The sequence below is a fragment of the Tarenaya hassleriana genome, unplaced genomic scaffold, assembly GCF_000463585.1.
Source record: "Tarenaya hassleriana unplaced genomic scaffold, ASM46358v1 Cleome7, whole genome shotgun sequence".
Lineage (NCBI taxonomy): Eukaryota > Viridiplantae > Streptophyta > Magnoliopsida > Brassicales > Cleomaceae > Tarenaya > Tarenaya hassleriana.
In genome coordinates this window covers 3,835,676-3,862,840 of record NW_010969548.1, presented here as the reverse complement: position 1 = coordinate 3,862,840, position 27,165 = coordinate 3,835,676, and the positions used below count along the sequence as shown (strand labels likewise).

Genomic DNA, 27,165 nt, shown 5'->3' with positions numbered 1-27,165 from the left:
TCAAACTCGTCAAACACGTCAAACTCGTCAAACTCTCTGATTTGGCGAATTTATCAATTGCGAACCACGAAAATGTTAATAAGCACCTCGTATAACAAATTTGATAAGTAAATAATAATCGCATCTATCTAAATTTAGCACCTTATTTTGTGTAGCAATGCATATTCCCCCAAACGAAATCCTAATGTTCTATTACACTTTATGTTACACATTGGTCTAGGGTAGAATTTATCATTTTCCCAGATGCTCTCCTTATAACAAAAACACGTTCAATACGTCATAATAGACCCTGTACACAACTTTGAACCATCGGAATATCATTTTGACCATAGGTTGACCGGTTGACTCGTCAAACACGTCAAACTCGTCAAACTCTCTGATTTGGCGAATTTATCAATTGCGAACCACGAAAATGTTAATAATTAGCACCTCGTATAAAAAATTTGATAAGTAAATAATAATCGCAGCTATCTAAATTTAGCACCTTATTTTGTTTAGCAATGCATGTTCCTCCAAACGAAACCTTAATGTTCTATTACACTTTATGTTACACATTGGTCTAGGGTAGAATTTATCATTTTCCCAGATGCTCTCCTTATAACAAAAACACGCTCAATACGTCATAATAGACCATGTACACAACTTTGAACCATTGGAATGTCATTTTGACCACAGGTTGACCGCGTTGACTCGTCAAACACGTCAAACTCGTCAAACACGTCAAACTCGTCAAACTCGTCAAACATGTCAAACTCGTCAAACTCTCTGATTTGGCGAATTTATCAATTGCGAACCAAGAAAATATTAATAAGCACCTCGTATAACAAATTTGATAAGTAAATAATAATCGCAGCTATCTAAATTTAGCACCTTATTTTGTGTAGCAATGCATGTTCCCCCAAACGAAACTCTAATGTTCTATTACACTTTATGTTACACATTAGTTTAGGGTAGAATTTATCATTTTCCCAGATGCTCTCCTTATAACAAAAACACGCTCAATACGTCATAATAGACCATGTACACAACTTTGAACCATCGGAATGTCATTTTGACTACAGGTTGACCACGTTGACTCGTCAAACACGTCAAACTCGTCAAACACGTCAAACATGTCAAACTCGTCAAACTCAGAAATCCCTAACATGAAACCCCGAATGCGTGTTACGACTTTGACCAGTGTTATGAGTTGATTAGTGTTTACGATGAGTTTGACGAGTTTGATCAGTTTGACGACTGTTTTTACCATATAATACACGAGTGAATTAGTCCAAATATGATTTGATAATGTCATTACATGCACGAACATAATATTATGACTCATACGTCTGTGATATCATTGATGTACTAACAGAACCTACCGAACATGATTTTTTTTTTCGAGTCTCACCAGGTCCAGAAAATCGGTTTTGTTTAAACCTTCCACTTACTCGTTTTTCTTCCACTATAAGCGGCAATACCACTACATCTACGTTTATTGGATGAGTTTTTGGAGATTTCACTTGTTTCTTGCAGCAAATTTACCAAAAAATCGTGCTGGAGAAGAGATATTCAAGAGAGAGAAGAAGAAAAACTCGAAGAGAGAGAATGCGATGTATGGCGGGAGACAACGATAAAGAGGAGAGAGAAAATGAGTAAAAAGTAGATCTATATTTTATTTATTTTAGTATATTATAATATTATATAAATAACGGAAGGGTATTATAGGGATTCTACATTTATAAGGGTATATTTGATGTTGCCGTTTTTTTGTTACTGTGCGAGGGTATGGGCTGTAAGTGAAATCGACATTTAAGGGTATTTTTGCAATTGCCCCCATTGATGGCTCTGACCACGACTTCTCTCAGAATCTCCGAACCCGAAATCGAGTGGTCAGTTTGGGAGAGAGGTTGAACGTGAAGAGAGAACATGTCCAAGAACATCCACACGAGTCCGACTGACCCAAAGCCCGATATTTAAACAGAAAAAAAAAATAAAATTTACAAAAAAATTTATACGGACCGGTCTGACCTAGTCCGACCTAAACCCGGTATATATAGGACCGGACATCGAATTTAACTACATAGATCCGAAAAAAATCGGATGGATCCGAACACGAATCCTTAGAACTGAATGCAAACTCGGACCGGATCAGACATTGACACCCCCTACCCTTAACGGTGGATAATGGTTAAAATGGCACTTTGTAACAGTTTAATTTTGGATTAAAATAATATATTTTGCACTCCTTTCTTGTAACGGCTTGGGATGAATGCGACGTGTCGCAATACGGGTCCTTCATAGTCAACATAAGCCAGACAACTGTAATGTCCGAAGCCCACGTGTCGTGTCGACCACGTCATCTCCGAACCCAAACCTCAATCCTCGTACTTTACTTAACCCATTCATTTATCCCCCCAAAACAGTAAAAAAGAAAAGAAAATGGCTCAGAAACAGCCACAGAGGCCAAGAGATGAAGATCTCAGGCCACACGAGCCAATCAAATACGGCGACGTTTTCAACGTCTCCGGCGAGCTGGCAGGTAAACCAGTCTCTCCACGGGACGCGGCCACCGTCCAGGCGGCCGAGACGGCCATGATGGGGAAGACCCTGAAAGGCGGTCCAGCTTCTGTGATGCAGTCGGCGGCCAACTTCAACGTCGGAGCTGGTTTGTTGTCTCCCGACCACGACTCCGAAGATGTGGCCAGGCAAAAAGGTGTTAGCTTCTCTCAGTCCGAGGATCGGGGGAGGTCATAACCGAGTCGATTGGTGGCCAGGTACATCTCTACCTACACCTTTCATGTTCCCGATGGCCAGCTTGATGTATTGGTCCATCCCGGCTAGGTAGTCTCGCTCGACGCAACAGTTAACCACCACCATTAGCGCTTGCCGGATGTCATCTGGAAGTGCCTAAGTGTAATAATGTCCATTTACAGAGAAGAACAGAGGCATTATCCACCAGTTTCAAGAGCTTAACTGACCATCATCTTATTCATGAAGACTATATGCTATATCTACGACTCATATTTATATATATCTTCTCATGATGGATTTAGAGAACGGATTCACTCTCTGCCTAACATCGCCCGAAAGGAACAATGCGGAAGCAGAAAGCCCCTAACTCTAACAAACAGGTTCTAAAACCGATATGAAAACCTAACACAGAAAACCTAACATATCTTGTGGCTCCGGTGGCACAAGGGAAAGATCCGGAGGGAAAGATGAGAGGCGGCACAGTGACCATTGGGGAGGCGTTGGAAGCGACGGCTATATCGATTGGTGATAAGCCGGTGGACCGTAAGGACGCAGCCGCTATTCAGACAGCTGAAACCAGAGCAACTGGTGGTAAGACTGTGCCTGGCGGTGTTGCGGCCACTGCTCAGGCTGTCGCCACGTTGAACGAACGGAACATCGAGAGCAGAGTCACTATATCCGACGTTCTCACTGTAATGCCGATAACAAAAACAGTTTCAAGAGTAGAATTCTTGATTTGGGTTGAAGGGTTTTGCGTAATGTGGTATATCGTTTTCATTGGATACGGCAGGATGCCATGGATAAGCTTCTGAGGGACAGAGCAGTGACGGTTGATGATGCGGAAGCAGTGGTTGGGGCGGAGCTCAGGAACAGTCCCGCGATGAAGACAACACCTGGAGGAGTGGCTGATTCCATGTCCGCAGGGGCAAGACTGAACCAACAGCCCTAGAACTCGTTCAGGACAGCTTATCCATGAGCTTCTTCTACAGTACACACTGAAAAGAGTTTGTTGAACGTTGTCAGATTGAAAATTTCAGTTTTCACTGAATAACGTTCTTGTTGGACAGCTCTATAGGTTGGTAGTTTTAGTTCGTCTCTCTTTGCAAGTTACTTGCAAATGTAAATAATCAACAAACAAAAGGTTACATCGGATAAATCATGGAGTAAAAAATGCAGTCAATTTACTACTGAGCCTACAAAGGAAGACCAACACAACCAAACCACATCAAAAACACTAAACAGTGGCCATATCATGTCATATCATATCATCCAAAGGACCAAATCACAAGCAGTTCTCAAGCAATAATAGAAGCATTGAACATAGAGAAGCACCAATTACCAAATAGGTCCGAGGCTATCAAGCATCGGTTCCATCTGTCTTTGCACCAAAAGGGTCATGACTTGGTCCGACATCCTGTCCGATGTGACGCTGCACAAGCCGCTGCAGGTCAGACATGACCTTGGCCTCACGCTTAGCCTTTTCTTCGTAGTTGAACATCGCCAATGCACGTTTGTCTTCAGCACTGTAGACCTGGTTTTCCTTTCTTATACGTATGGCATTCATCCTTTGATGCCTACTTCCACTCATCACATACCCAAGATCCTCAAACTTCTGGATTTCGTCAGCGCTAAGACCCACTTCTCCTCTTCGCGGGATACGCTTTCCTTGCTGCACATATTGTGCAATGGCGTCTCCTTCACCTGGCCTTAGAGCACCACCATAACTGATGTGCCCTTCAGCTTTCGGCAAGGGCATAGGCCCGACTGCCGGTTCGTTGTCCAGAGCTGGTTTCTTCTGTGACTCGATCATCTCCTTGAACTTTAACACCTCTTCATTGATTTCGGCCTGCTTCGCAGCTTCCTCTGCTTTTGCCTTTGAGTCAGAGCCTGAACCATCACTTTCGCTCTCTGATCCCCTTTTCTTTCCCTTGCTACGCTTGGAACTGGAAACAGAAGATTTCTTTCGCATCTTGCTCTTTGACTTGCCATGATCTTCATCAGACGATGAAGCACAGTTCTCAGATTCCTCTGTTGCGCTTTCTTCACGACTGCTCTCATCAGAGTCACTGTATCTCCTCCTTTTCCTCAGCCCCCGCCTTCTCTTACTACGGCTACTTTTGCTCTTTTTCTTCTTCGTGCTCTTCCTTCTCCGTCTCCTATCTTCCTCATCATCATCATCACCATCATCCGTGTAACTCTCGCTGTCTTCGGAATCACTAGCGCTATAAGATCTCTTACGCCTGCTCCGGCTCCTTAAGGTCTTACTTTTCCTCCTCCTCGACCTTGAATCATCCGACTCGCTCCTGGCCTCTGTATCAGATTCTGACTTACCCGAATCCGATTCAAACTCCGATTTCCCTTTAGCGTCATTCGCTTTCGGATTCGAAACCCGTCTTTCCCCGCCATCAAAGCCGTCCCAGTCCGGAGCCTCGACGGAGTTGTCATCGGAATTCTCGTTCGGATCTCTAGGAGGGCTCGGGGTGTTCTCCCAAAAGCAAGACCTCATCGACTTCCTCATCTTCAGCCTCTTCTGCCTCCTGTACTCCTCAAAGCTCAATCCTCTCAACTCTTCATCAGATTCAGAATCAGATCCTCTCCCGTTCCTGTAATCTCGATCCAAATACCCTCGATTCTTCCCAAACTTCCTCGGCAGTGAGTTCATCGTCATCTTCTCCGCAAACCTAAAGGGAAAAAAAATCAATTCTTCACGCACGATTCGGAAATTAGGGATTTGATTTGAGAATTGGGGATTTTAGATCGAAGGTCGGTGCCATTTTTGGTAACTCGGCCCAAGAAAAAACGTCGGTGACTCCGAGGATACCTTTGGTCCACCGTTCAAGCCCAAGAAAAATATCTGACCCTCCTTCTTTTTCAGCCCCATATAAAATTATTTATTTTAAAACGTGCCCCAAAGTTTAGTTAAATTCAATTGAGTCCTATACTTATCATCTTCTTCGGTATTCAAGTCCTGGGACTGGGAGGGAGGAAGTGGAAACGACACCGTCTAATTCTCCTGCATCTTCCGGGAAGATGGGAAGTCTCTTCATCTCCTCCATGGCGTTATCGCTGATTCCTCTTCGGACCCGTCTTACAATACCCAGTTCCCGGTCAGCCCTTCGCTTGTTCACCCTCGGACCATCGAAGATTCGGACGAAAGTCGGAGCTTTTGAGGGTGATAAGAGGGAGAGAAAGGAATCGATGTTCATCGACGAAAATGGCGCCATCGAGGACATGGAGGGTTACCTTGATTACCTCTCTCTCGAATACGACTCGGTCTGGGACACCAAACCCTCCTGGTATTTCTCTTCTTCCTTCTTTGTTTCAGTCGCCATTGAGTTTCTTTCTCTTCTTTTTTTTCTTTTTTTGCAGTAATTAGTGTAATTTGTTTTTCACTTATGGCTGTTAAGATGATTCTATGATCTGAATGCACATTCTCAGTTCCCTTCAGTTTGAATTGTGTCTGAAGAGTTTCGTTGGATTCATGACACTGGGAATCCAAGCGACATCCAAGTGCAGGATATGGTTACGACTGGTTAGAGTTTTGTTGGTGAAGTCAAGTTTACTTGAAATGGGTTATGTCTTAACCAAGTGAAAGTTTCACTTAATTTACCGACTTGGAAGCTGGTGAAACTTTCTCATAACTGTGTTTTTATGCATGAGATGGATTAAAAGAAATCTACTTTACCACTCATATCTGTGTTGGTTCTGTGTTCTCGGAAGATAAGTTTCAGGAACAAAGTTGAATGTTTTTCTGCCTAACAGAGAGGGGTTTCAGTACAACTTCAAGAATTCAAGGTGTAGGGCTCTCGGAATTCGGAAAATAGGTTGAATGTTTCTTGTGTCCAAGGAGAAAACAGAAGGCGTTTTTGGACATCGGAAGTTGTTGTTTGTGTAGTTGGGTTTGATGTAATCACTGAGAAACTGATGCTTTTGTTTGTGAGAGGAAATTGATGTGGTGGCAAATGCGAATGGTTGGTCAGGTGCCAGCCATGGACGATAACACTAACGGGCCTATTAGCGGTGGCGTGTAGCTGGGCGGTTGTGCGTTCGGTCTTAGTTACATCGCTTGTGGCTGGCTCCATAGGCGCGTGGTGGTTCCTTTTTCTTTACCTGTACCCAAAGGTATGTCTTTTTTTTTTATTCAGACACAGCACATTCATATCTACCCATCGTCTCCATCTCCAGGCAGGAGTGTTATGCGTTATTGTCTGCATAGCCATTGGCTTGAATTGGACCAATACACTGTTCCCTGTTTGTATGGTTGATACTTCGTTTGTTTTGGTCGGATCCAGTCGTATTCGGAAATGATTGCTGACAGAAGGAGAAGAGTAGCAGATGGTGTTGAAGACACTTTTGGCCAAAAGAAGAACTTGTAAATCTCTCTCTCTCTCTCTGTAAAAAAAAAGGGAGAGAAGAGAACTTTTACTGCAGTACATTGTTAATTCTCACCTTCAACACAATGTGTTCTTCTGTGAAAAGAGCAGTTACCTAACTGAAGTATTTCTTTGTAAATTCATTCTCTTTGATACAAAATTTTGGGGAAAAAAACGATATAAAAAACCTCTGGAGCAAAAAAAAAAAAAAAAAAAAAAACCGAACCAGAGAAACTTGTTCACTACAAAACAATCACCCATTCAGTAGGGTACAAGACGAACATCGAATTTGACGGAAACAACAACAGTGAGAAACACACGGAAGTACCGAAGATAGCGATGACGACGCCGCGGCCGTCGTACTCGGGATGAGCTTGGAGGAAGCGGGAAAAAAAAAAAAAAAAAAAAAAAAGGCTTGGGGTAGACAAATAATATCTCTACAAAATAGAATATGAGCAGAGCTGTTAGGTATTTTTTTCTAATTTTTCATCATCATCACCGTCCAGAGTTGTTGGAATCACTGCTGCTATCCTCTTCATACTCTGTCTCCATGCCACTGCCACTGCCACTGCTTGAGGAGCTGCTGCTTCCCGAAGTTGTTGTATCCATATCATCAAGCCCACCATTGATGCTGGCGTCAAAGGCCATTCAAGATTTTACATTCTCAACCCCCTTGAACTGAACTCAACAGTAATATCGATCGTTAAAGGCGCTAAAGTTTAAACCTTCACCTCGGGGGAAAGTCTGCCACTATTCTGATTTCGGGCCTCTCCTCCTTCAGCTTCTCCAAAGGAAGGCTATATATACACACACACCGAGAGAATTAGGGGGCTTGTCGAAACAGGCATGCATTAAAAACCAAAACGATGCTGAGGATCATTACTCTGGCGGGCAAGATCTCCATCCATCTTCTGTATCTAACCCGTCACAGTTTGACACATTCTGTGGAAAAGAGACAGAAGCAGAGGAGGATTTGGTAAACCGGGTTGCCTATCACATTATTGCAAATTCAGAACAAACCCAGGCTTTTAACAAATTCCATGTCCACTTACAATATGCCGGATGAACTTGAAGTCCCCTTCGAGTACTGACGTTAGAAACTCGACAACTTCCTCCTGCAAGTTATAAGATCCAGGGTCAGAAGAGAGAAAGAGGGGCATAAATAAACATATCAACTTTCATCCTTACCTCCATTAGCTCTAGGCAGTCCCGCAGTATTAGAGTCTCCAGTACACAGTCTCTTCGTCTGTCACCCAACTCCCTGTCAATAATTTCAATTTACCAGAAAGAGCAAAGCAGAACACCTAATTCAGTACGAAAAGCGGTATCTAATATGAATGCCACTCGTAGATTGAGGAAGTATCGAGATTCCTGTTTGCTCAGAATAACGCCAACCTCAAAAAGCTGCCAGTGACCGATGATTCAGAGAGATCAAGACATTTGAGTTTGTGAAAACCCTGCAGATATCAAAGAAATTTCATTAACTTGAATACGCTAAAATATCAAGATTCAATGTTCAGCAACTAGTTTGCCTAAGAAACCTTGTATCACAACGAATTCAGGAATGTTGCCGAAATTCCATGGAGTTATCAGATATAGAGATTATCAAACCCGTTCATAGTCTCGTCTCTCGTGATAAATACCTCAAGAAAAATCCGTGCTTCAGTGTCTTCTAGATCAAAACCTCTGAGTGCTAATGAAGACAGGTCATTACAATTGGCCACGAAATCTTTACAGAGTGACGCCTCAAAACTGCAACCTGGAGGAAGCAGGTCAGCTAAGACAAATTTTGGGGCACAGAATGAAGGGAGCACTGCTGCGGGAAAAAACGAACCTAGTCTCCAAACATCAAAGAAGAGACGAACTATCAAGGGACAACATCTCGTCACTGCCTCTAATACCTGATCCAGTTCACCATAGCTGTGCACGACGAAAAGAAGACAACAACAGAACAAAAGGCCGTGTAAAAGTAACAAAAGGAAAATCTTGCAAAAGGAATGAAGAAACTAAATATGTCAGGTAGAGAAGTAATACAAAGAAGAATAGACAATAGAGAAAGCAGAGAAAAAGATGCATCCAAGCAACCTTAGGAAAAACAAAAATGCTCAGAAACTCGCAGAAATGCAAAATGGTCTACAGCAGCTCAGTAGACTTACAAGCCAGCAATCTTCAGATCGGTGAGGTTTTGACAAGCCGATAACGCACAGCATAAGGATGTGGCATCCATCAAATCGATATTGTAAATGTGTAGTCTCCTCAATAGTTTCCTTTTTGTTATGGAAAAATAGAATGCCAATCAAAAGACCAAGCGCAGAAACGATACTGTAAACATCCAATAGCACTGTTTCCCAGCATAAATGAATAAGGGTGTAAAACGGGCTGCCCAGCCTGCCCCAGCCCGTTCCGATCACAGATTTTTTTAGTCTAGCCCAGTTCGGCCTGTTTTTTGGCGAGCCAAAAAATACTTGATTCAACCCGACTCACCTTAAATCACGAGTCTTACGAGCCGGCTCGCGAGCCAAATACATAATTAAAAAAATTTAAATACTAAAAATATTATAAATATTGTAAATACAATAAAAAATTTAGAAATTTAAACAAAATAAGCCAAATAACTATTAGAAACACAATTTTTATATAAAAATATAAAATAATTATTTAAAAAAATATTAAAAATTTTAAAATATTTTTTTCAGGCTCGCCACGGCTCGTGACAAGCTGGCTCATTCGGCTCGTTTTTCTTTCGAGCTCAAATTTTCTGAGCCCGACTCAGAAAAATATGGGTCGGCTCGCGCGAACCGAGCCCATTTTGACATCCCAACATGACCAGCAAGAATAATATACTGAATAAAAAAATGTCATTGTAAGAACAAGTACTCGAGCTAATACCCAACAGCGCCGTTTTCTGTCCATAGTGGGTTCAGACAGGTCCTTGTGAGAATAGGTAAATCCGGCGCGAGGTTCTTAGGTAAACAAACACGGTGCTTATGAGACAGAGGAGGTCCAGAAGAGCTTCGGAGAAAACCAAGTTTAAGGGATCTGCATGAAACAGATCAAACCATGAGACGAACACCAAACAGGAAAACATGCCATCCATGGATTCCTGAAATTCCTTTTGGTGTTATTAAATATCAGAACTTTAACGCCATTTTCAAGAGCTTATTAACCAGCCTCTGAAAGGAATCACAGATGAATAATAGAACACAGAAACAGAGGGAATAAATCTTACAACATTTCTCCTTAATTACAAACATAAACGAAACTTTCCGACAATATGATGAGCGAAGTTTAAAATCAGGATACAGAACACAAAGGCAAATTTGAGAAATCTTAGCATGACGACAAGCTCAAACAAATCATGTCAACGTAATCATAATGAACTGATCAAAGGGACAACATCGCTACACAAGAAAGAAGCACAAGAACATGTACCCTTATCAGAATATGGCCTTTAAGCGTCTTTACCTGAGCGAAGAACCAGCTCGTTGAATCATAGTAGACACAACTGCATTGTTAACCTTTGGAGCATGAGATGTCAAGTCAATGGCGGCGTAGCTAAAAGGGTCCATGGCACACTTAAGGAACATTGAGCAGGTTGCAGCAGCACGTAGGAGAGTTCGGGTATCAAGCATGGCAAACACCTTTACGCGCCACAATATAGAGTACACATCTCAATGTCAACCAAAGAAAAACGAATTTACCATAGGTTACCGAAGGAAAGAGGCACAGCCCTAAACATTGCCACGAAATTCAAAAACCCAAAGAACATGAACCCAATCAGAGACGAAATGCGAAGAGAGAATCGAGAAAGTATAAAGGAAGACGAAATGGTTTACTCTGGTGGTGAGATCGTGAGAAAGAGGCCAGGTAATGGAATTGTGAACCGTCGCGCGCTTCCGATAACACCGATCAGCGGACTCGATGAGAAGCGAGCCGAGGTTGCGAGCGCAATTGATGATCCCATTATCATCAGCGTTTCCACCCGATAAAACGGCGGCGGAAGCGAGGACTCGATCGAAGGAGCAATCGAGAGAGAGAGGGAACGATGGAGACTCAGCCCTCGCCAAAAACGAAACCAGAAGCTGATCGACCCGGTTCGAGAACATGCTAGGGTTCAGCGTGGTGGATGAAGAGGGAGACGTAGAAGAAGCAGAGAGAGGGCAACGTCGCTTGGCGCTGAAGCTTGGGAGGGCGTCATCCATGGCGAAAGAGAACAGCGAGAGGGAAAAGGGAGACGAAGGGCTGAGGTATTTACTGGATGGTTTGTCGTTTAGGGTTTATGGTGAAAAGAAGTGTACGCGTTTTAACCGGTTTATGCGAACACAGTACAGACAGTCAAAATTTTTATTAAAAATTCATAAATGACCCCAAGTTTAATTTATCATCCCATATATGCCCCATATTTTTATTTCATCAATATAAGTCCCTGTTTGGCTTTCGCAAGAACATACAATTAACTAACAGAACACACGCCATTCAATCATGTAAAAGTTTTAGACATTAAAAACGGAAGCACCATACAATATAAGAAACACAGACATTACATCATTAAACCTTGATCCATGATGAAATATCATCGATATCTTACAAGTCGTAAACTTGTTTGCCGGTGAACTTAACTTCGATGGGACTGGCATTCTTGCCGATGGACCTCATGTTCTGTCCCACGCCTTGTCTTCCCGGATTCGCCTTCTCCGGATAAACTCCGTCCTTGGGGTGCAAATACTGAACCTCGCCGTTGGGGAAAACCCTGTAGAACTGGTAGTTGATCTTGTACTTGGATCTCAACCTCGTACCTAAAGCCAGACACTGTTCTTTCCTCGCCAGCTTCAGCAGGTTCGGCCCTTCCCTCATGATCGCGGCTCCTCCCGTGGGCATCTCAAAGATCTGTTCTTTCGGGGAGTTCCATGTGATGACGTAGAACTCCTCCACCTGGGCTTTCCGGAGGAGACCGCCGGTGCTCCCGGCGAAGATCGGAGACGGCGTGTTTGGGTCCAGCTGCGGCGGGGTAAATCCCACCGGAGCTTCTTCCTTCGCGGCCGGTGCGGCGGCGGCGGCGGCGGAGGATTCGGCTTTCTCGGCGCGGATTGCGGTTTTGGAGAAGGAGAGCGATTTTGGGCGGTGGGTGTTGAAGAGTGGGAGCTTCTTGGCGGGGGATGCGGCCGTGGTGATGGCGGGGCTGAAGATTCCGGCGGCTTGTGTTGCCATTTTTTTTTTTTGGGTCAATGCATGAAGATGAGGAATGCTTGGTTGGTACGTAGTTAGTATATGATAATGGGAGATAGAGATGAGATGGCACAAGTGTTTGGATTTGTATCCTTGGATTTGGATTTTTTTGGATAAGGTGATGTTATTACGTGGACCAATGGGGTTCTTTCTTTTGATTCCTTCTCTTACCCTTTGCCCGATCCTCTACGACGTCGTTTCTGCCTCCTCTTCAACGCGACGTCGTTTGCACGATTTGAGATTCTTGTATATACATGGGCAATTCGGTTATTCATAAATGAAAAATTAATAATAATTCTAGTTATAAAAACCAAATGATTAATGGTATTTTTATAACCAAAAATACCGATTTATTTTTTTAAAAAAAAATCTAACATAAAAACCGAATGAAAACGGAGAACTTCCGATCTAAAACCGAAATTACTACCCTTTACAACAACGCATGTTAGTGTGTGCGAGTATTTTAATCATATGATCTTAAGAAGACAGAGACAAGAATGTCTTCAGAAACACAAAGCGTAAAAACAACACACTTAGCTTTCAGTTTGAGACGGCATGAGCCTAAGCCTCTCCTCAGACGGCCGGCTCTCTTCGGACAGCAAAGACTGCAAGTCGCTGCCGTTAGCCAAACTGTTGAACTCGACGGCTTTGGAGGGCATTGTCGGGTACCGTCTCTGACAAAACGTCATCAGTCTTTTAACCGACTGGAGGTACTTGCGTGTCGTCTCGTCGTTCATGATGTGTGCGACGCTGTTTGTGTAGATCTTCTCCCGAGCCGAACGCTCGTGGATGCCAACCATGGTCACACCGATGGGCCATGGCGCGTTCCCGATGGCCAGCTTGATGTATTGGTCCATCCCGGCTAGGTAGTCTCGCTCGACGCAACAGTTAACCACCACCATTAGCGCTTGCCGGATGTCATCTGGAAGTGCCTAAGTGTAATAATGTCCATTTACAGAGAAGAACAGAGGCATTATCCACCAGTTTCAAGAGCTTAACTGACCATCATCTTATTCATGAAGACTATATGCTATATCTACGACTCATATTTATATATATCTTCTCATGATGGATTTAGAGAACGGATTCACTCTCTGCCTAACATCGCCCGAAAGGAACAATGCGGAAGCAGAAAGCCCCTAACTCTAACAAACAGGTTCTAAAACCGATATGAAAACCTAACACAGAAAACCTAACATATCGAGGCAATAAAGATTATTTACGAAGCTGCTTTCTGTTTAGTTTTTGTATACAACAATGGAATAACTTGTATCTATCCTAGTCTCCGGCCCATTTAATTTCACCAGTGACTTCAGGTGTCCCGTGAATATGGTTATGAATCTTATGATCGATTGCTCAAGTCTATGATGTCCCATGTTTTTCGAAAAGACAGATATTCCATTCCACATTCAAGCGAAGGTAATATCAGGTGCACCTTTTATTCGTTCAATCGACCCGACTAAGTTGCCCATTGCATCCACCACCTCTAAAATCCACCGATTCACCTTAAACCCTTAACCATCACCACAACCTGAACAATGTAAGGCTACGTTTTCCGAGTCTAGATATCGTATTTCACCGACCGACATAGTCTAACCTGCTTAACTGACCACAATTACTAGCTCAATCAAGGTGGTTTCCGGGCAGTCCCTTCAGCTTAAAGAACACAATTCTAACTAAGCTTATCAAGCATCTATGGCAATGGCATGGATATTGTTCGACTCCTTAACAATTTGCTAACCTTCTATTCCGCCCATTACCATCTCCATTACCAAAGTGCTTCATATGCAATGCAAGTAACAGTTTAAAAGGATACATATTTACAAGCATGGAAAGGAGAAAACGAAGAGGAACCGCAACTCACCTTCTTTCTGCAAAACTTGAAGAGAGGATTGAGATATCTAGCACACTGCTTAAACGTGGCAACCATCTGCTTCCCTCTAGCAGTTCGCCTCTCTGCCTCCTGCATCGCATCCAGCTCCTGGTTCCATTCAATCAACAGCTTCTTGAAGAACACAAGTATCTTGTCCTCATCGCAAAGCTCGTCGAAATTGGCTTTCAAACGCTTCAAATCCTTATCTGCATCAACCCCACTCGACCCACCATCAGCGCTAAGTTCATCTTCCCTAACGTCACCTTCGTTACCCTCATCTCCTCCCTCTTCCCTATCCTTCCTCTTCCTCTCGCTCAACATTCCACTCTTCTGACGCTTCCTCAGCTCCGCGATATCACGCAAGAAGTCATTGGTCTGCCCCTCCATCACATCGCTATCAACTTCGAACAATCCCGCTTTCAGCACGTACTTGAGCCGATCGAGCCGCGCTTGATCATCCTCTCCGAAGAGTGTAATCGGCTGCTTCAGAAACCTCAGTCGACGAATCACTTCCTGCCTCGGAAGCACGAGGGTGTCGATGTTCCGCTCTTCGGCTAGGGATTTGGAATTAGCCGCGCCAGCCGCATCGGATGCGGAGGATTTGGAGGAGGTCGAAGCCGAGGCCGTCGAAGAAGTGGTGGCTAATGCAGCGCCGGATGATCCGCCGGCGCCGGCTCTGCGCTGGGCTTTGAGTTCCTGTTCGCGGCGTTCCTCCTCGCGAAGCTTCTGGATCTTCTTCTGCTCGATCTCAGAGCGCTTGAAGACCTTCCGACCACCGGTTTCCTCGGCCAGGCTTTGCCGTTTCTTCAGGAGCTCTTGCTTGAGCAGATCCATGCGAAGGGTTTTTCTTCTTCGCCGCAGAGGGTTGGGTTCCGCTTGAAAATTTGACGATGTCAGATATGAATCCAATGACGGCCAGTTATATATATATATATAACTGTACAGTTGTGATGGTAATGCCGATGATTACATATTACGACGTCGTCCTTATCATGGGCCTAAAGCCCAATAAGATATCAATTACAGTTGATCCAACGGTGATTGGGCCATAATTGAACCCGCTACGATTAAAAAAAAACAAAGGAATTTATCTGGTAAATATAAACCATTAAATAAGGAAAAAGGTAATATTAAAACACAAAAGGATTAAAAATATATAAAATTAAAATAAAAAAATATAAAATATAAAACTAAAAATAAATTTACAAGAATTTCTTAATAACAAAATTTGTTATCAATCGGGAAGTTCATCTGGACTTTTAGCCATACTTACATTCTCTTGATCCGGGAGCAGCCTTTCTTGATCCGGGAGCAGCCTTTTAACACGTAATTTTTAATTGCACCTCTCCCTCTCATCATGGAAGATCGAACGGACGACCTCGACGTATCTTTGACATCCTCAGTAGTCACTGGACCACACCCATGTGGGTGTCATCTAAACCCAAATTTCCTTTTTTAGGCCTTCAAACATAAAATGATTACATTTTCTTTATACAAATTACAGTTCAGGATGTTAATATAATCTTAATTAAATGCTAAATAAACTATTTATTGGCTTTTCGGTTCCTTCGTATCCTCGTTTTAGAAGCAGCAAACAATTTAAAATTTTATAGTTTCTGATACTAAAATATTTATTTAAAAAATAACAATTTTATGTAATATAAACTTGGAAAATATCCAGCGAAGTTCCTTCGTCGCACTGTATAATATATCGAAATTATATCTAAAAGAAAAAGAAAACGGTTTGTTACGAAGCAAAAAAAAAAAAAGGAAGAAGAGACAATTGCTAGGGAAAAATGAGCATCCGTCCAAACACTAATTTAAATTCGATTTCATTACAATGTCTCTCCATTTATGTCGTGGGCCGTCCGATATCTCTGTCTGTCCCATTCAAGTGCCCTTTCCTTATATATACACACACATACACATACATATATTTATATATATGCATATATATTACCTAACCTTTGCAGTTTTGTCTCTTGGGTCCCAATCCAAACACATCAATCCCAATTCGTATTTGTGAGGTTCGAGATTAAAGGATAAAACATATGGATCGATATCTCCGTTGAAATTTTGTTCTCCAATCATCTATCATATTTCCTATCGATTCTATAAATGAAGAAATAATTGAAATAACGCTCTATTTGAATCATAATATAAAAACAATAAGAACAATATTTTTATTTTTTAGATAAAACCCGAGACAAATAAATAAATAAAGAAAGAATGGAATCTAAATATAGTAACAAATATAATATTTGCCCATAAGAAACAAAATCAAAATATGCCGAACGACTACAAATTTATAATCTGTTCGTAATCGATTTTGCTAGTATCTTTATCTAGAATTGTTAGTATAATTCAATCGTGTGTCTAATATATATATATATATATATATCGCCCTGTTATTAGTTTTATTTTACTATATATTTTTTATTACTTTTTTTAGTCACAGATTGTTGAAAAGCATGCATTGTAGAATCACATACACAATTGGATAATAAGGCCGATCAAGTGGTGATATGAAAAGGAAACAAGATAAAAAGGAAAAAGATTTTGATGGCACATATATATATATATATATATATATATATATATATTCTAATGGTGCCGAAGAGGGTTTTACAATTATGAGATATGAGATGATTACAACGTCGAAATTCCAACTAAATGAGTACAAAACCTAGTCATGTGTTATAAAGCAAGACTTGTCTGCCTATCCCTTAACAAAGAGAGAACGCAATTGTAGGGACCAACGGAATTCATACCACCGAATCTCTAAAAGTTAAACGGCTTTTCGACGTGACAACTTTGATTTTGTGTACCTTTTTTTTTATCTTTACGAACATATATATTTTTTCCCTGTTTAAATATTTATGAACATATACATACACATATATATTGAATCCTTTAATAGACATTATATCAAAAATATTATATTTATATATATATATATGCTATTTTGATTTCAACACATATCATTCTCCAATTATGATCATGTGATCCTAATTACAGTCTGATCACATAATAGTCACAGTGTTTATAACAACTTTAAACTTATGATAATCACGCTAATTTACTATATTCACCTTTTACGTATCAAACTAATTTTTTAATAAAACTATTATAAATTTAACGTTATGATCTATGAGATGAGACTGTAATTCTGACATCATAATCACAGTTAAAGAATGATATGAATTGAAGTTAAAATAAAATATATATATATATATATAAGATATTTTTGATAATGTCACGGTTTAGTACATGGTCAGGATCATAGTGTCACTTAACCTAGTTGATATAAATATAATCATACTATATAGTGGGGTCCACCCTCCATGTCATTTGCAATCTCAATCTCTACTAATTAATGGGTACATTTTTTTTTTTGTGGTATCGGCGGGAACTCAACCACAATCCTTCGGACGCAGTGATAAACCCTCCGTCTCCACGCAATAGTTTACAAACTACGTGGAACAAGTAAACCATCCAAAAGGTGACAAGCTCGCAAGTGAACGGAATTGAACTCATAAACTCTTGAAGAATCATGTACTACTTCACCAACTCACCCGACCCATTTGGCCAATGGGTACAGATTAGATAAAATATGACTTGAAAAAGGACCCATATGCATAACTCTTGTAATTTCACATAACTTTTGGTTAAGTTTCTTTCTTTATTGTAAATTTACATTCACCTATAATCTCCCATGATTATGTTAAACGAAAAACAAAGGCATGAAAGGGAGATATCTCATGATCTTCCTCATGAGAGAGAGAGAGAGAGAGAGTCTGATTGGATCAGTTGACTCGTTGAAAGAGGACTTTGGCGATATGAGAGTGGAGAGAGAAAGCGTCGCACGAGGCTAAGTAGTAATAGGACTTTGCAACGATGAGGAATGTGAGCTTGACGTCATGGCTGAGGTCATCACCACCACCTGATGAGGACGACGATGATGGTGATGGTGATGGTGATGATGATGATGGTCTCTTCAACACCATCTCCACCAGCTCTTTCATCATCTCACTCTCTCTCCTCCTCTCTTCGTTCGTTGTCCTCTTCTTCTTTGTGTTTTTGTCATCTTCCCTCACCTGAAACCCAAGAAAACCTCACAATTGGTTAACATGGAATCAGGCAATTACAGGCATGGGGTGTGAAGGTAGTGGCATTTATAGTTTTTAGGGCTAATTTCTTGAATTACAAAGGGTACAATTCATAGTCTAATTAAGAGCTCTTTTCTTTAATTAAGTACATTTAATAAAACTCCACATATAAAGGGTATCATATGTATATGTATGTGTGATTTGCCACAAAACCAAACGAGATACGAATGAGATTACGTAGGGACAGTGGACCGACCAGATGAAGGCAGAGACGGTTGGTGAGTTCGGAGAGACGGTGGAATAGAGGATGGGACAGGACTTGGTCTGGGGATGTGTACGGAGACCTTCGACCTCCACTTCTCATTACGCTAATCATTTTCACCATCAGCTCCGCTTCTCCTCCTCCTCCTCCTCCTCCTCCTTCCCATTTCTTCACCCATTCCCGCCACTACATAGTACATACACATATACATATATGTGTATATATATACATATGTATATGCATGCGCATCCACAATTTCACATCTTTCCATCACACACTCTCTCTCTCTCTCTCTCGCACTACAACACACGCAAGAACTCGTGTGCAAGCACTGATGCATGTACACATTACTGCTATATTCATGCATGCATGCACATCTTCCGACCAACGTTTTTTCAATTCGTATATTACCTAATGGTATCTATACGTACATGTTATATTGAATTGCTGAAAAGATAATTACTTTCAGAACTCTGATTAATCACCATGCATATAGATTTTTATGGTTTTTCCTTAGTGCAAGAGAACCGATTGTGTATATAATTTATATACGAGGACCAAACTATTTACAAGTCTAATAGCTTATATGTTAGACACGACGATAAGGCCTAGAATTTAGAAAGCTCATGCATGTCATATATACAATAGGATATTCTCATATATATATACACACACACGTATGTATGCATGCATGTATGCATTGAGGTGATAGGTTCTTCTTCTAGCTATCAAACAAAATTCGTTGTTTACGACATAAATGCATGCCTGTCTGTGTGTGTGCAGTGTATAAATATCAAAATATACGTATAGACAAGACAGGAGATTCGAGAAAAAGAAAAAAGAAATAAATAAATAAAAAGACTTACGGAGTGATAAAGGTGGTGGGTGACGTCGAGGCCGTGGGCCATGAGAACCTCCAAAGACATGTGGTTCAACGTTGCTGCTAGGGTTCCCACCAGCTTCCTCGCCTTCTCCGACGATCCTTCCGCTTCATCCAATGATCTCTTCCTGTGTGTGTGTGTATATATATATATATATATTTGTATAAATACACTCGTATATTAATTCCACACTATATATATATGTGTGTGAGCAAGACAAAACCACCCATTCATCTATCCAATGTAAAAATTCAGGCATTAAATATTTTCCTCTCTCTCTCTTTTATTTATTTTGTATATATATAAACTTAGATATGAATGGAAAACAACCTTGGAACCTTCATTTTCAGAGGCTTTTTAGATCGTAGTCATTAATCGAATTTGTCGTTTTCCTCTCATCTTCACATATACATGCATGCATGCATCATATTCATGCATGTGCGTGTATGACGATGGACTATTATGCTATCGTTTCATTTTTAGATAGTGTGTGTGTGTGTGTGTATATATATATGTGAAACAACCATCTATATATATTTCAAGAGATTAATCTGTGTATAGGTTATAGTAGTACCTTCCATTTTGGGCGTTGGCGATGTAGCTTTCAAATTCGTCGAGAAACCCTCTCTTTTGAACAGAGGTTCCGCCGCAGCAAGAAGAGATGGCCTCAACCAAGACTCTCGACTTGGCCCACGCAATTCTCTCGTATGACCTCTCCGGTTCAAAGATGCTCGCCGCTGCCAAAAAGTAATACACGAGAACCAGACTCCTGTTCACTCCGTAATCGCTTAGCCCGTTTTCCTCGTACCACCTGCACCATTTTCGACACGAATATCATCAATTTCGAACCATACATATATACATATATATATATATATATTCCTACAATATAAAAGTGAAACCGCATGATGCGAGATGAACATGGACGCCATGTGCACGACCAATTATGACCACAACAACGGTTTATAATTCTTTCTTTCTTTCTACGAGGATGACATATATATATATGAACAATGGAATCTTTCTACGAGGATGACATATATATATATGTAGGAAACCAATGATGACGATGAGGGTGACGAAGAATTCACTTACTTTTGCATTCTATCCCACTCGATTTGATGAATCGCTTGGCAGCTGTTATAATCTTGCTTCGCCACTTCTAGATACACATCATTGTTTACGTAAGGCATCCTGTCCATTCAATTTATATATATTTTTTAAAAAAAGATCGAGTCAAACAAGGAAAATATTTGTTTGCTAGAAAAAAAAAAAAGCAGGTCCAAGTTTGCGTCGTCCAGTGGTGAGAGAACATGCAGAGCATGCTCTCTGGTCCTGGGTTCAAACACAAGCGTGGAAAAGGGTATTCATCTGGACTTCTCCAATCTTCTGGAAGATGTAGTTGGGTTAAAGAACCGGTGAACTTTCGGTTTATAAAAAAAAAAACCAGCATTGCAACATCTAAAAAAATTACCAAGGAAAGAAAACAAATAATACGAAACATGGAATATATATACACATATATACATATATATTATATTTTCTAATTGGCCGATAATCACGACCGACCAACCACTTAATTTTCACCCATTCTATTTACTTAAAGTTTCAGGTAAATTATTTAAAATATATGTCTAAATAAAAAAAGTGTCGCGGTTACTCTCCTTAACTTGGGAGCTATGATTAAAAACATATGCCACCCATGATGAGATTTCGAATCCTCGACAGGGATTTTTTCCCCGAAGCCGAAAAGACCCAAATACCCTCGTTGGATGAGCCACTTGAACACCTTTTCCTATTTTGGGTCGTATGTATGGACACGCTTTATATCCACACCTTATATTGTATGCATAAATTTGAGCCATATTGCCTATTTTTAGTCTATCATCTTTCCCTCCCATTCAAATTCTTGTAACCACACAAAACTGCACCCTCAAGGAACAGTCTTTGTCTTATACGCTTCGAAATTTCTATTTAAATTCGAAGTTAGTATTGTACATACATACATATATATATATATATTGTCTTTATTCTAAAGAAAGTACTCGTCGTGTAATATTTTTTGTATATGTAATAAAAGGGTAATTTAAAAAAAAAAATACCTATAAAGGGTCTTGCCAATCCAGACGTCATCTTCTCCACCGTATTGGTCAATGTAGAATCTAGTCTCCACTCGAGGCAATGCAGCATACCATGGTGTTTCCAACGCAAACCCAACCTACAATTATAGACCAACACGCTTTGTCGTTTTTGCCTTCCATTAGATGCCCGGAAACGGCAAGAAGTGCGCGTTCTTTTTTTTTTTTGGAGCGTTATGGTTTGGTGTTATTATTATATATACGTACCTCGCCAGGCAAGTCTTTGGTTATAATCCACTTATCGACAAGCTGATCCGACTCTTGTTTCTGTCGGAGAAACTTGTACGAGAACTCCTTGGCGTTTTGCAGGATCTCCTCTCCGGCAAATCCCAACTGCGATGCCCGGTATAGGTTGAACATCCCCGTCACCGCCTGGTTTGATTGCCCGACAAAGCAGAAGAACTCTTCGTCCTTTTCGAAATTCTTGAATACGTCTACATATATATATATATATACACACCATATATGATAAATGTTAGTCCATTCATTCACGTTATAATCATATATATTACTATATATATGTAATGGAAACATTTTAAAAAAAAATCGATAACGTTTTGAGTCTATAATATTGTTTAGTTACCTGCGGAAACGTCGTATCCATGCATCCTTAACAGCCTGAATGCCATGGCTGTGTCGTCTATGTCTTGGACGGGGGAATGGCTTGCCCAGCATATGCCATCTTCTGTCCAATGTCTGAATAAAAATTTCATTACAAGTGTAACAAACATTTCTAGTGTGAACATTCGAGAAAATTATGTCAGCAAAGCAGTGTATATGTATATGTCGGGTGGAACCTATGAACGTAGTCCATGCAGTGATCGATCTCGTCCTCGAAGTATCTCGAGATCCCTAGCCGCTGCAACCGATCCACCACCCACATACGTTCGAATAGATCAACCGGATACACATTCGGGACTGCGAATACAACAAAATCATTCCAATATACTTACATGTGTATATGGATATTGGCATATATATGATAACGGATGAGTATGTGCAAGTATGTATTCACCTCCTCCGTCGAAACGTTGGACCACATTCCGTAAATATCGGAGACAGTTATCGTCTCGGGTCTCCATAAAGGCAAATGCGGTGGAGGAAGGAGAGAAGAGGAAAGAGCCGTCTTGGCATTGGAACTTCAAGAGCCTTTCCCAATCTAAACCAGGCATACCCTCCAAGCTATGCAGCAATGTCGTTGGGACCTTGTGCATTATCTCTTTCGGAATCCTATACATATATATATAAATGATGTCACACGAGATATAGTAAGTACGTATACGTACGGCACAAAAGTCATACATGTGAAAAAGATTAGGTTTGTTATATACAATATACGTATCACAAATCTATTTGTCTCGAAGCAAATTAGGACAAGATGGTCCCGGGAGAATATGAAAGGACTACGGCCGTACGTATAATGTCTGAAACGTAACCAAATATATAATGTCAATATATATATATATATGTATATGTATATGTACATGGGCCGACCGGCTGACCTGGTGAGCTTGAGATTTTTCTTGGAGTGGATCTCCTGCAGGACAGGCGAATCATAAGGCACATCGATGTCCAGTCGCCGAGCGATGTCCAACAGCGACGGGAAAGCAACTTCGAATCCGATGGGCATGTGTTCGTCCTTTTCCTCTCGCAGTTTCTCTATATTTTCTCGGAAAAACTCTATTCCTGCGTCCACAGCTCATGCAACGCCATTTTCAGTCCCCCTTTTTTTTTTATTAAATAAAAAGTTTAAATTCACACAATATCTTTCTGTTTTTTTTTTTTTTTTAAATGGAACAAGACCGATCCCACCCCAAACCCCACACACGCGAAAAAGGCAGATTTTTCTAACCAAACCAAATAAACCATGGATTTTGAACGTTGGTCTTGAAAAATCCGAACTTTTCTCAGAGTTAAACAAAATAAAAAGGGTAAAATTTTAAGACATTTAAATCTTTTTTCCTGAGTTTATTAAGAAAAGTTTAGAATTTTTTCACATATTCAAAAAAAAAATCGATTTTTTTTAAAGTTATCCTCTCAGTATATATTTTATGTTTTGTTTTGTTTTGTACGAGATCAAAATCACTTAATATACATGGCAAGACAAATTACTTAAAGTATAATAGTTTTTTTTTTCCAAAATTTACAAATTTTTTGTGATATATTTCAAATAACATTTTTTCCCCAAAAGAAACACTTCAAATACTGAAATTTCTTTTTAAAAAACTATATTTTCTTCACAACAGTACATTACAAACTCTCGACCATAATCAACTACATCTTTTTTTTTTTTTTTTTTGGAAAAACTTAGGCCGTCTCTCTTGGCCACCCATTCAAAAAGTTCAGATTTTTTTTTCACAATATCCTAAAAAAAATCTACCCTTTATTTGTCACCCCTCAAACAAATCAAAATTAAAAAAAAAAAAAACAAGAAGATCAAGAAAGAGGGTAATATATATACACACACACATACCTTTGTTGCACTGGTGAGGGAACATTTTCCAGTGTCTAAGGGCGATAACGCATGCAAGGGTGTTGATGAGACGATCGTGATAGGAGAAGAGAGAGGAATCTCCCCACGACCCGTCCGGGAGCTGATTGCTCGCGATCCATCCGATCGCCGTTGGGAACTGAGGGCTCTTTCCGTCTCCGTCGCCGCCGCCATTGTCGTCTTCCTCGATGAGAGCGACCCACGCCGTGTCGTACGCAGAGACCGTTATCTCTCCGTCTCTTATGCTTTTCATCACGCGCTTCACTGCTTCCACTCCTTTCTTTATCGCATTGCTTCTCAACTCGACCTTCATTGTATTTATTTATATATTTCAGAAAAATAGATTAAAAAAAAGTTCTGAAGAGGGTTATTAATTAATTATTACCATTGATTATTTCACTGTATATTTGAAAAAATAAAATATTTTTTACAAGTGGAAATTTAAAAAATAAAAACACAATCACCTGGAGATGTTCCCTGCCTTCTACATCTTGCCACTGTATCACCGGAAGTTCATGCTGTAGCCCTGGAGATAATTCTACAACCGGAAATTCACATAGTAATTAAAAAATACTATAAAATAAAAAAATAATTACTGGTATTTTATAGAGTGGATTTTATGCTGTTTTTTTTTTTGGGAAAAATAAAAACATTTGCAGAATAGAGATCACAGTGTTATTACCATGGGTACGGAGTTTTGAAAGGGACAGGGATCCTCTTCTCCTGGGTTGAACATTGAACTGGATTCGTTTGTCTTTATTCGCCACAAAGGGAGATCCTGAAAAGGGTAAAATATATTTAATTTTATGGTTAGAAGCAATAAAAAGAAATGCTTTTTTATTAGTTTTGGGGAGATTCACTTTCGCTTGGTAATAACTAATTATAAAAAAGATCCCAGGTCAACCCATTAATTAATTAAAGAGTACGAGTACGTATTATAGCCACGATCATTGTTAAAAAAAATCATATATATATATATATATATATATCCATATATAGCATAGTTAAGTAAGTAGCAGTGTAAGAACAGTATTCATGATACAAGATTTAGGGAAGAGATGAATGATGTTGGGAAATAAGTGAAGACTAAAATCAAGATGCAATATATATATATACATACATAGAAGTGTGTGTACACAATCAAATATATATACATATACATATACATATACATATATATATATATGTAAGAGAGGACTTTTAAAAGAATCAGGACAGAGACAAGTGAAACTAGGTACTGGGTTTGGTTGTACTGTCAAAGACACAAAACCAGGGTTTGAGTACATGGAATAAAAACTAGCTATGATGCAATACACAGACACACACATATATATATATACACACATATATATGTATACACACACATATATGTGTATGATTGGATGCATATGAAGAGAGAGGAGTGGAACTGCAGTCTCATGAACACTCCCCACTACCACCACACCACACAAAAACTCCATTTGAATTCACCTATTTTTTTTTTAAGAAAATAAAATAAAAAGAGGATCTATTTTTCCAAACATTGAGACAATCTCTCGATTGATTGAGACACTTTATACTGACAGGACTTGAGAAACTCGTTTCATATTTGCATACGCATATATACATATACCCTTTAAATTACCAAAAAAAATTGTACTTTGAGTAGAGACCGTGTGGCATCAATCGACCATTTAGACCATAGGAAACCGAAGATTTTAATTTCTCAAATCTCCGTTTTACGATCATCATTAGAAAAAAAAACTTTTTTTTTTCTTGGGAGGTGATCATCAGGTTTAGAGAGAGAGAGAGAGAGAGAGAGGAGGAGGAGGAGGTAGAAGAGGAGAGGAGGGGTACTGATGAAACTTCTCACGCGTGGGTGCGCAGAGATTCAACCCCCTGTTTGTTTCTCGAGAAAATGACTTTTCATCGGAAACTATGTGAAAAAGTTTTGCTCTCCCCCCGGCTAAAGATCATACCCATCATGAAACCCACAAAAAGCATGAAAATCACTCGAGAATCCGAAGAATAAAAAACCCAAAAGGGTCTTCGTGTGTGTATCTGTCTGCGCGTAATAGAGAGAGAGAGAGAGAGAGAGAGAGAGAGAGAGAGAGGGTAAACGGAAACTCACCTTTCGAAGAAGAGGAAGAGGGTGATGGTGAAAAGACAAAGGTGTGTTTGGGGGCAGAGAGAGTTTGAAGAGACATGGCTCTTATGTGTACGAGCTTATTGATGTTTCAGTTTATGAAGAAACAGAGGAATTATCTGTGAGAAAGAAGAGAGAAAATGGGCGACGATGGTGATGGAGAGATATGAGAAAGAGAGGCTTCTGTTGGGAATTTAAAGAGGATGAAGAGCCCGATGGAGACAGACCGACTGACACTGGGTTGTGTTCTGTCTGAGAGTGAGAGAGAGTCAGAGAGAGAGAGAGAGAGAGAGAGAGAGAGAGAGAGAGAGAGAGAGAGAGAGAGAGAGGTGCATGGATGAAAGACGGTGGGGATCATCCAAAAATGGAATCGAGGGCAAAATTGTCATTTCATCCATCTCCTATCGTCGTGTTCTTGTATATATCTCCCCCCACTTGGATTAGCTTCATAACTTAACGTATCACAACAATAATGATAGAATCTGTGCTAATTGTGTGCCGAAAATATTCTTCTGCCGTTTATTTCAAATATAGAATTTTAATAAATTATTCTATATACATATATATTTGGCAAAAATATTCTTCGTTTTATTAATTCTCATAAATGCCCTTTGGATATGTATGAATTTTAATTACTATATAAACAAAATCCAAAACATTTATGGAAACGTTAATTTTATATGTGGGTGGATATTTATCTTTTTTGTTATATGGTATTTTATCCCAACATTTATCTAACTCGCAATTTAATTATTTACTTAATTTTATTTTCACTAACCCATAGCGAAATGACATATCGGTTGTCAAACTCTCGAACCACCAAACCAATTAACTCACACGAAATCTAGCAGCTTAATAATAATAATAATAATAATAATAATAATAATAATAATAATAATTTACAATAAATCTCAGCCACAAAAACAAATATTTGTATACACCTAATGTGAATAT

At 40.0% G+C, this 27,165-nt stretch overlaps 8 protein-coding genes across 9 annotated transcripts; 3 read left to right on the top strand and 5 right to left on the bottom strand.

The window, feature by feature from the left end:
- The first annotated feature begins 2,122 nt into the window (after positions 1–2,122).
- Positions 2,123–2,775, top strand: LOC104801566 (late embryogenesis abundant protein 32-like). Its single transcript, XM_019200998.1, has one exon. It carries the CDS (start codon positions 2,422–2,424, stop codon positions 2,734–2,736), a length of 315 nt encoding a protein of 104 aa, XP_019056543.1. The 5' UTR covers positions 2,123–2,421; the 3' UTR covers positions 2,737–2,775.
- Positions 2,776–3,160: 385 nt separating this feature from the next.
- On the top strand, positions 3,161–3,567 carry LOC104801237 (late embryogenesis abundant protein 3). The gene has a single exon (XM_019200997.1). It carries the CDS (start codon positions 3,201–3,203, stop codon positions 3,543–3,545), a length of 345 nt encoding a protein of 114 aa, XP_019056542.1. The 5' UTR covers positions 3,161–3,200; the 3' UTR covers positions 3,546–3,567.
- On the bottom strand, positions 3,409–5,525 carry LOC104801238 (NKAP-like protein). 2 transcript variants are annotated; one of them, XM_010524430.2, is made up of 2 exons: positions 4,073–5,525; positions 3,409–3,716 (listed from the first exon to the last, which is right to left on the bottom strand). In XM_010524430.2, the coding sequence occupies exon 1, from the start codon at positions 5,399–5,401 to the stop codon at positions 4,091–4,093; it is 1,311 nt and encodes a 436-aa protein (XP_010522732.1). In that variant the 5' UTR covers positions 5,402–5,525; the 3' UTR covers positions 3,409–3,716; positions 4,073–4,090. The 2 variants fall into 2 exon arrangements, with proteins under 2 accessions (XP_010522732.1, XP_010522731.1); XM_010524429.2 differs by having other exon boundaries at positions 3,409–3,728; positions 4,073–5,524.
- A 160-nt stretch (positions 5,526–5,685) lies between these two features.
- On the top strand, positions 5,686–7,271 carry LOC104801239. Its single transcript, XM_010524431.2, has 3 exons — positions 5,686–6,029; positions 6,714–6,855; positions 7,026–7,271. The coding sequence occupies exons 1-3, from the start codon at positions 5,764–5,766 to the stop codon at positions 7,107–7,109; spliced, it is 492 nt and encodes a 163-aa protein (XP_010522733.1). The 5' UTR covers positions 5,686–5,763; the 3' UTR covers positions 7,110–7,271.
- Positions 7,272–7,525: 254 nt separating this feature from the next.
- On the bottom strand, positions 7,526–11,466 carry LOC104801240 (F-box protein At4g02760). Its single transcript, XM_010524432.1, has 12 exons — positions 10,943–11,466; positions 10,572–10,747; positions 9,996–10,145; positions 9,263–9,373; positions 8,941–9,026; positions 8,750–8,865; positions 8,502–8,563; positions 8,295–8,367; positions 8,159–8,221; positions 7,990–8,048; positions 7,838–7,903; positions 7,526–7,737 (listed from the first exon to the last, which is right to left on the bottom strand). The coding sequence occupies exons 1-12, from the start codon at positions 11,306–11,308 to the stop codon at positions 7,602–7,604; spliced, it is 1,464 nt and encodes a 487-aa protein (XP_010522734.1). The 5' UTR covers positions 11,309–11,466; the 3' UTR covers positions 7,526–7,601.
- A 98-nt stretch (positions 11,467–11,564) lies between these two features.
- LOC104801241 (photosystem I reaction center subunit II-2, chloroplastic) lies at positions 11,565–12,374 on the bottom strand. The gene has a single exon (XM_010524433.2). It carries the CDS (start codon positions 12,312–12,314, stop codon positions 11,691–11,693), a length of 624 nt encoding a protein of 207 aa, XP_010522735.1. The 5' UTR covers positions 12,315–12,374; the 3' UTR covers positions 11,565–11,690.
- A 342-nt stretch (positions 12,375–12,716) lies between these two features.
- On the bottom strand, positions 12,717–15,103 carry LOC104801242 (pre-mRNA-splicing factor 18). The gene is made up of 2 exons (XM_010524434.1): positions 14,197–15,103; positions 12,717–13,264 (listed from the first exon to the last, which is right to left on the bottom strand). The coding sequence occupies exons 1-2, from the start codon at positions 15,037–15,039 to the stop codon at positions 12,866–12,868; spliced, it is 1,242 nt and encodes a 413-aa protein (XP_010522736.1). The 5' UTR covers positions 15,040–15,103; the 3' UTR covers positions 12,717–12,865.
- Positions 15,104–17,838: 2,735 nt separating this feature from the next.
- On the bottom strand, positions 17,839–26,457 carry LOC104801236 (ent-copalyl diphosphate synthase, chloroplastic). Its single transcript, XM_010524426.2, has 15 exons — positions 26,197–26,457; positions 24,769–24,864; positions 24,551–24,624; positions 24,069–24,393; positions 23,098–23,281; positions 22,611–22,825; positions 22,393–22,513; positions 22,179–22,291; positions 21,803–22,029; positions 21,560–21,675; positions 20,553–20,651; positions 20,032–20,268; positions 19,443–19,584; positions 18,571–18,762; positions 17,839–18,302 (listed from the first exon to the last, which is right to left on the bottom strand). The coding sequence occupies exons 1-15, from the start codon at positions 26,270–26,272 to the stop codon at positions 18,012–18,014; spliced, it is 2,508 nt and encodes an 835-aa protein (XP_010522728.1). The 5' UTR covers positions 26,273–26,457; the 3' UTR covers positions 17,839–18,011.
- Between the last annotated feature and the right edge of the window lie 708 nt (positions 26,458–27,165).